Source organism: Carcharodon carcharias, chromosome 15 (genome assembly GCF_017639515.1).
Source record: "Carcharodon carcharias isolate sCarCar2 chromosome 15, sCarCar2.pri, whole genome shotgun sequence".
Taxonomy (NCBI): Eukaryota; Metazoa; Chordata; class Chondrichthyes; order Lamniformes; family Lamnidae; genus Carcharodon; species Carcharodon carcharias.
This window is the reverse complement of record NC_054481.1, coordinates 37,000,517-37,009,157: the sequence shown is the minus strand read 5'-3', so window position 1 is coordinate 37,009,157 and position 8,641 is coordinate 37,000,517. Positions and strand designations below refer to the sequence as shown.

Genomic DNA, 8,641 nt, shown 5'->3' with positions numbered 1-8,641 from the left:
AGACCTGCGCCACACACAGCAACAGCAATAGTGCCTCACACCTGATGACCAGGTTCCTACCCGCAATGGAGAGGGAGCGTCACTCCCACATGCCCAGTTTTCTTTGCACCATAGACACTTGCTCCTTCCAGTTTCTAACGCATGCCCCGGTCCCTCCGAACCATATCCCCAGCACCTTCAGGCCATCAACCCTGACAGTGAAGGGGACAAAGGATCGGTCAGCCCAGTTCCCAAAGAACATGGCCTCGCTCTTCCCACGATTTACCTTGGCTCCCGAGGCCAGTTCGAACTGGTCGCAGATGTGGATCAGTCTGCGCATCGACAGCGGATCCGAGCAGAAGACGGCGACATCATCCATGTACAGGGAGGCTTTGACCTGAGTGCCTCCACTGTCTGGGATCGTCACTCCTCTTATGCCTGGATCCTTCCTGATGGACTCAGCAAAGTGTTCTGTGCAACACACAAACAGGATAGGGGAGCGAGGGTAGCCCTTCCTGACTCCAGATTTAATAGGAAAGCTATCTGATTCTCACTCAATGATTGAGACTGCGCTACAGATGTTTGTGTAGTGCAGTTGGATCCAATTGCGAATTCCCTCCCCAAACCCCATTTTGGAGGGCACATCCACCATGTAGGTATGTGATATTCTGTCAAAGGCCTTCTCCTGATCCAGGCTGATGAAGCAGGTGTCCACACCCCTGTCCTGCACATAACCAATCGTATCCCTGAGTAGTGCGAGGCTCTCAGAAATCTTCCTGCTGGGCACAGAGCACACCTGCTCGGGGTGGATCACCAATTCCAGACCAGACTTGACCTGATTGGCGATGACCTTGGTCAGAATCTTATAGTCTAATTTCAACAGTGAAATGGGTCGCTAATTTCTAATTTCCTCTCTTGTGCTTGCAGATAAGGGTGATGATGCCTTTCCTCATGGATTCTGACATGCTGCCGGCCAGAAGCATACTCTTGTACACTTCTAGCAGGTCGGATGGGATGAGAAAGAATTGGGCTAAGGGAGATGGGCATATGCAGAACCCTGAAGGTATTGAGTGGTATAGGGGCAGGACCATTTTTGTATCATTAATGGAGATTCATTGTCTCTGATCAGACAGGTAAGAATGAAACCACATGAGGGCGCATCCACAGAGCCTGAAATTGGAGGCCTGTGTAGGCAATCAATCAAACTCCGTTGAGGCAAAGGAGCACAAGGGGAAATATATCATTTGTAATTCAGCAAGGAATTTGCATGGAGCAAAAGACAGCATGAGACATGGACTGCAGACAGTTAATATTTAAATATAACTGTGATGCAATGACAAATATGTCATTTATTTTACTGATTTTAAAAACGCGCTTTGGATTAATTATTAGATAGAATTGGTCAGGTTAGAAGTCATCTTCTCCCAGTTAGTTGTGAGATGGCAGGTTCTTCAATAATTGAATGTGTTGATTTGAAATATGCCTTCATTGTATTAAATAAACATTTTGTTCACACGCCATATATCAAAGCAAGATATGATGTCTAAGTTTGCAAATCAAGTTAAAGGAAGGTTTTAATATAAAAACAAAGTGCTGGAAATATTCAGCAGGTCTGGCAACATCTGCGGAGAGGGAAATAGAGTTAACGTTGAGTCCGGAACTGAAGGAAGTTGGAAATGTGATTGAATTTTATGCCATTGAAAGGTGGGAGGGGGAGGATGAACTAAAGGAACGGTCTGGGATAGGGTAGAGGGTGGAAGAAATTAAACGACAGTGATGTCTTGGAACAAAAGGCAAAGGGAGTAGTAATGGCTGTAATAAAGAAACAAAGCATTTGGTCAAAAACATGAAAAACAAGTTTCAAACCTTGGCAAAAAAAAATCTGAATGAAAATGGAGGACGGAGTTCATAGTCCAAAATTTTTGGACTCAGTGTTGAGCCAAGAAGACTCTAAAATGCCTAATAAGATGATGAGGTGCTGTTTCTCCAGCTTGTGTTGAGTGAATTCATTTTCAGTGAAATCATTTAGTAGAATTCTTAAACCTGTGTATACTGACTGGTTCTCTGGCAAGCTATTGAAAAAAACCTTAATTTATTTAGCACCTTTCAAGACCCCAGTCTGTCTCAAAGTGCTTTATAGCCAATTAATTTATTTGAAGTGTAATCACATTTTTTAGGCAAACGTGCAGCCAATTGCACACTGTAAGATGTGACAAACAGCAATGAGATAAATGGCCAGTTAATCTGTTCTACTCATGCTATTTCAGGGATGCATGTTGGGTGGATATCTTTCCTATCATTGATTGATATACCTGCAGGTTTCATCACATGCCATGCCACTTTTAGCTGCCTAGTTCGGTCACCTCTGTCCCATCTCCAGTTTTTTTTTAACATAGGATAGCTCAGAAAAAGGCCATTTGGCTCAACAATTCCATTTATGTTCCACTCAAGCCTCTTTCCATTGTTCCTTATCAATCATTGTAACCCTGTATTCCCTTCTCTCTCATATACTTATCTGGCTTCTCCTTCATTTCATAAATACTATAAACTTATAATAGATTTAAAGCTGCCCACACATGAGCTACATGGATGTTGTATGGTAAAACAACCACTCCCTGTGGGAGTGAGTCCCACATACTTACCTCTCTGGGTAAAGAAGCTTCTCCTGAATTCCCTATTGGATTTCTTGGTGACTACCCGATATTAATGACCTCTCATTATGCTCTTCCCCTCAAGTGGAAACATTCCCTCTGTATCCACTCTATTAGGACCTTTCAGAATTTTAAAGACTGTTGTTACGTTACCCAATAACCTTCTCTTTACTGTGTTTAACTAATAAATGAACTCATGCAGGACTGCAGAATCACCACATGAGCCTGTTCACAAATCAAACCTGTATGAACATGAAATCTGAAATAAAAATAGAAAATGCTGGAAAACCTCAGCAGGTCTGGCAGCATCTGTGGAGAGAGAAGCAGGGCCAACCTTTCAAGCCTGTATGACTCTTCTCCAGAGCTGAAGAGGTAGAAATGTGATGCGTTTTCTGCTGTTCACAAGGTTTGGTGGGTGGGGAGCGTGGGGGTGCAGTGCAGGTGGAGCAAAATAGGTCAGGGATAGGTTGGCGGTCAGGAGAGATTAAATGACAACAATGTCATGGACATTAGCGTTAAAGACTAAAGCAGGTGTTAATAGTGGCAAAAAGTTCAGATAGCCGAATGTGTTAATTGCAGAACAAGCATCAGGTCTTTCTGAAAGCAAAACATGAGAACAAGATACAGGCTGGTGCCGGGGTGGGTGGGGGGGGATGGTGGTGGTGGAGGGAGGGGGTGGGAAAAGATCTAAATGGATGACAGTTCATCTGAAATCTATTGTTTCCATTAAAAGTAAGTAGTAATAGAGATCACAACAGAACACAAACTTCATCTCAAAACATTTATTAAAAAATTAAGACTTTGTTCATTGTTCAAGTACAACTTTACTGCCAAAATGCAACAAATTGTTGGCAACTGTAAACAATTTATTTTGATGCTCATTGCACTACATGTAGAAATTTGTACACATCGAGACTACATTATATTGACTTTAAATAAAAAAGAATCAAGTACAAATATTTCACAGTCAATACGACAAAATGAATATTCCTTAAGAGACGCGTCAAAATAGCCTCTCAATTTGTTGTGTGTGTATGTGTGTGTGTTCATGGTTTATTTTCAGTCCTTGCTGGACCTGACCCAGTGTGGCCAGCAGTTAGAGAGACAATGCCTCCTAACCGGGATATAGGAGCACTGCCCTCTGCAGAAAACCCAAAGACTTCGCCAGTCTTAGGAAACTTCCTCACTCTTTCTTTCCCAGGTTCACGCTGCGAAGAAACGGGCGGGACCACCTGTTCTCCCAAATCCTCTCTCCCTTTTGTTTTCCTCCGGATCCATCAAATCGTCTTCTTTCAAGTAAAAAAAAAGTGAAGGCGACGCGACTTTTAGCTGATCACACACCTGTCCTTGTCCCTGGCCTGGCCGCCGCCGATCGCCTTCTCCTTGATGTACATCAGGTCGCTGTGCACACTCGGTCTCCTGGCGAAGGGTGCGACGATGCCGTAGGCGTCCTCGTCTTTGATCTTCCTGCTCCGGAAGGTTTTCCGGTGCAGGATGTCACAGTATTGCACCGAGACCTTCCTATGGAGGTCCGGACTCATCTCGCTCGGGAGCTTGGCCATGGTGAACAGGGCTTGGAACATCTCGTCCACGTTGGCGTTCCTTTTGGCTGAGATCTCGAAGTAAGCGCACTTGGAGTCGCCATCCAGGAGCTGCTGGATCTTCTCCCTCGGCACCTCGCGGTAAAAGTCCCGGTCACTCTTGTTGCCGCAGATGACAATGGGGACATCGATGTTTTCCTTGGTTTTATTCTTCAGGCAGGACTTGGTCTCCACGATCTGCTGCTTGAGCCGGTGGACCTCCTCGAAGGAGTCTTGGTTGTCCAGACTGAAAACCAGGATGAAGACATCGCCTGTAAACGGGGAGCACAAGTTGATCAAACTACTGCACGGCCAGACACAACACTGTCTCACAAATGTTTAACAACCCCCACCCTCCTTCCCAACCCCCAACCACCCTGCTTCTTAACAAAACAGCTCACCCCCACCCCCACCCCCCACAAAAAATAACAAATAACATTAAAATCAAAATTACTGCGGGCGCTGGAGATGTGAAATCAAAACAGAAAGTGCTGGGAAAGGGGAAAAAGAAAAGTTCAGTAGCATCGGTGGAGAGAAACAACAGTTACTGTTTCAAAAATAAAAACAAAAAAACTGCGGATGCTGGAAATCCAAAACAAAAACAGAATTACCTGGAAAAACTCAGCAGGTCTGGCAGCAGACAGCTGCCAGACCTGCTGAGTTTTTCCAGGTAATTCTGTTTTAGTTACTGTTTCAAACCCAGGATGACACTTCAGGACTGAATGCAGAGTTTTCTTTTCTCAGCACTTTCCGATTTCAGTTCACCCCAGAAACAGAGTGGGGTTAGAGGATATTAACTGCTGGCCGCTTGATTGTAAACTTAAGCTCAAAACGTAATCTTTAGGATGTTAAAATATTCAGCTCCCGGAGGGAATCAGAATATATATATATATATATATATAGATAGATAGATATCAGACTTCAGAGCCTGTTGCTCTGCAAGTTTGGAAGTCGGTGGGGGTGGGAGTGAGAAGAGCTCTGCTTATTACCTGTGAGGATGGAGAGGCGCCTCATAGCCGGGAAGGGATGGTTCCCCGACGTGTCCAGGATATCAAGCTGGTAAACGTCGCCTCGGATGCTGTAGAATTTGCGGTGGAAATCTTCGATGGTCGGCGTGTACTGATCTTCGAACTTGCCGCTCAGGAAGCGCGACACGATGGCGCTTTTGCCCACTTTGGACGAGCCCAGGATAACCATCCGGTAGCAGTTCTTAGCGGGAATGTTTAGCTCAGCCTCGCAGGGCGACATCTTCATCATAACCCGAGAGAGAGAGAGAGAGAGAAAGAGAGAGAGAGAAAAAAAAGCCGAGTTTCAGGGCGGACGGGGAGAAAATCCCGAAGGGGTGGAAGAGTCTATGGCAAAGTTCCTCAAGGCAGATCAAGTAGCAACTGGAGAAGCCGAGCGCCGCTTGCGCCTTTTTATAGGGGCTGCAACTGGCGTCATTGCAAGACCCAGCCGCGTGTTGAAAGTAAACAGCGGGACAGTGTGTGTCTGAGAATTAGTAGCACGTCAAACGCCTGGGCACAGCTCACACACGGTCAAGCAGCCTCCTGTCAACTTCACCCTTGTTAGGGACTGCCAGAGGGAGAGAGGAACACTCCATCCCTCACTTAACCGATCAAACCACCACCATTGCACCCAGTGCAGCCGGCTCTGAGCACCGCCCTCCACCACCCTCACTAAATCTAATGTATTGTGAAGAGTGTTTTGGGGGGGGGGGAGGGGGAGTTGGGGGGATATCTATAAAAGATAGCCCACCGTTAATCTTATACCCGAACTCTCCCAACGTTTTGCACGCCAGGAAATTGGGGCTGTGTTGTTTCTGAAATTGGTTAGGAAATTGACATAATTAAACAACCGGAATACGTGGAAAACTTTAAATGGGAAACTTGGAGGCAGGAAGAGAGTTTGGAGGGACTGATGCATGTGAAAGAGGATATTGTAAAAAGTTAGGACGAATTTACAATGGGGGCGACTGTTCCCAGTCATTAAAATGCGGGCTTTTTTTTCCGGCTTGACCTTCCCCATATCTTTGGATTTCTGACAGAAAGCCTCCTGGTTTACCCCCAGCCCCGAGACCAACCCAGCGCTGTCCTTTATTTTCTGTTTTAAACTCTTTCATTTCCCCCACTCTGCCCCAAACCGCTGACACCGCTCAGCGCGTTTGACGGGGGTTGGGGGTTGGGGGAGGGGTGGGGGGGGGGGGAGACCTTATCACGTCGGCGCCCATAACTGTTGACTCCGTTTGGGCTATTGGGCTGTGTGGGGCATCACAACTCCCTGTCTGAGCCCTTCGATGAAGGGAGATCTAGCGGGTGCATGCTAGTTGGCGTGAAGTTAACTATTTTAGAGAATGTCACCCTAATTATTGTAAGCGGTTTAACACGACGACTGAAATAGCAGAGAAAGAGGGATTTCAGCGTTGGCAATATTCCATAGTCTAACTGCAGGGTCATGATGGTGACACACCATCACTGGCCAGCAGGGGTAATTAGACAGTCATTATGGACGGGGATCTTGCCCCCTGCGCTTCCACCAGTGTTTGCAGCCTCCATGGTCAGTGGCACACAGCCCTGACTGAATTTACAAGTGAGCAGAGATGGAACTTCCCTGGTCAGGAGCATCTCACTATCACACGGCATTTGCACAGGGCACGTTTGCTACCTGATATGTATTATGCAACCTCATTACAATTGCCCATGTTCGGTGCCATGTCCAAACCCCATCGGTTTTTTTTCACCACGCACTTTCTCTGTTACCTCCATCCCACTAAATCAACTCCAAAATTAGCTTTTTTTTTTCGAAGAAACGTTAAATACAGCTCTCTGACTGGGCTGCAAAAGCTCATGTGGCGTACGTACTTGGCGTACGTCAGGAGCTGGTACTATCTTACAAAAAAAATGCAGTCTGGCATAATCAAAGCCACCACATTTTGCGCTAAAATGTGAATGCTTGGGTAATGTGAATTAAGCAACGTAAATTGGAGCCACATTCTGAATTGTTGATAGCTTGAATTAAGTGACTTTAAGTTAGGAAGCAGCAGCTGTAGCAATGGGTGTTTCTCTGTAAATGATTAGTTTATGATCGACATTCTGTTTATGCAACAGTTAGCTTTTAGCCAGATTAATCAGCCTTGGATTGTTTTTGAAGGCTGCAGAGTGTTAACGCTCTGGCACAGGTGTCGTGGCCCTGCGCTGGTAATATTGAAGCAGCAGACCCATTTTACTTTGCTGGGGCAAAAACAAAAATTGCTGCAAAAACTCAGCAGGTCTGACAGCATCTGTGGAGAGAAAGGCAAGAGTTAACGTTTCGAGTCCGTGTGACTCTTCAGGGAGCTCTGGAGAAGAGTCAAACGGTCTCGAAACGTTAGCTCTGTCTTTCCACAGATGCTGTCAGACCTGCTGAGTTTTTCCAGCATCCGCAGCATTTTGCTTTTACTTTGCTGGGGGACTGGGGTTGGTTGCGAGCGGGAAACTACCCCAAGAGTCTCGTTCTTGTATCAATACCATTACTGAGGTGAATACTATTAATAATGTGGCAGTGTACTCCCCCCAGAGTCTCCTGACGGGGCTGGATTACACATGAAGTATCTGACAGTTCAAATAGCCCGGCATTCTATGAGGATGAATCGGACCTTTTAATTTCTGACTATGCGATCACAAACACAATAACAATGAACATTGCTCAAGTAAACAAGACAGACAGAGTTGTTGGTGCACTAAAATCATTTCTCGGTCGATCGGTATACACTAGACAGACGCTGACTAAGCTTTTACATTTTCTGCTGTCGGAACTCCAGCACTGCTGCTCACAACAAAACTCATATAACAGGAACTGATTTACCGCCCGGTATTTCACAAGCTACTGTGCGATGAATACATTAGTACGATTGTTATTGACATTTTTGGAGTTTTATGTTCCATTTTGAATTAATTCTATCTGTTCCCCAAAGTTTGTGGATTTTATTGACTACATTAAAAGTCCACCAAAAAAAATCTACTTTAATCGGGTTCAGTTCCAGTAAAATTTTCATTGAATTAACCTGGAATAATTTTCAAAAACGCATATATTAAATATAGTTTTTAAATTGTTTGGCTTCTAGATGTGGACACCATTCATTGTGATAGCATTTTTCTTGGTCTACGGGGATTAAAAGTGTGAGGCTGGGATCAGTTTGAGGTCAGGCAGTGTAGAGGTGTGAGGACCTTTTCTAAAGGACACTGTCACGATGTTAATCTGTTTATAAACAACCTAGCAGCTTTTCATGGTCATTTACCTTCATACCAGCGTACAAATCACCACATTTAAAGAAATGATTTTCTGCACAACTCGACCTGGGTTGTTGGGGGGAGTGGGGGGGGGGGGGGGGGTGGTGGTGGTTGATGAATTTATGATCTCGGGTTGCCAGTGTTAATGCCATAAACACCAGGC

General features: G+C 45.2%; 1 protein-coding gene across 1 annotated transcript; it reads right to left on the bottom strand.

The window, feature by feature from the left end:
* Positions 1-3,397: 3,397 nt before the first annotated feature.
* rasd1 (RAS, dexamethasone-induced 1) lies at positions 3,398-5,594 on the bottom strand. The gene is made up of 2 exons (XM_041206627.1): positions 5,200-5,594; positions 3,398-4,482 (listed from the first exon to the last, which is right to left on the bottom strand). The coding sequence occupies exons 1-2, from the start codon at positions 5,465-5,467 to the stop codon at positions 3,956-3,958; spliced, it is 795 nt and encodes a 264-aa protein (XP_041062561.1). The 5' UTR covers positions 5,468-5,594; the 3' UTR covers positions 3,398-3,955.
* Positions 5,595-8,641: the final 3,047 nt, after the last annotated feature.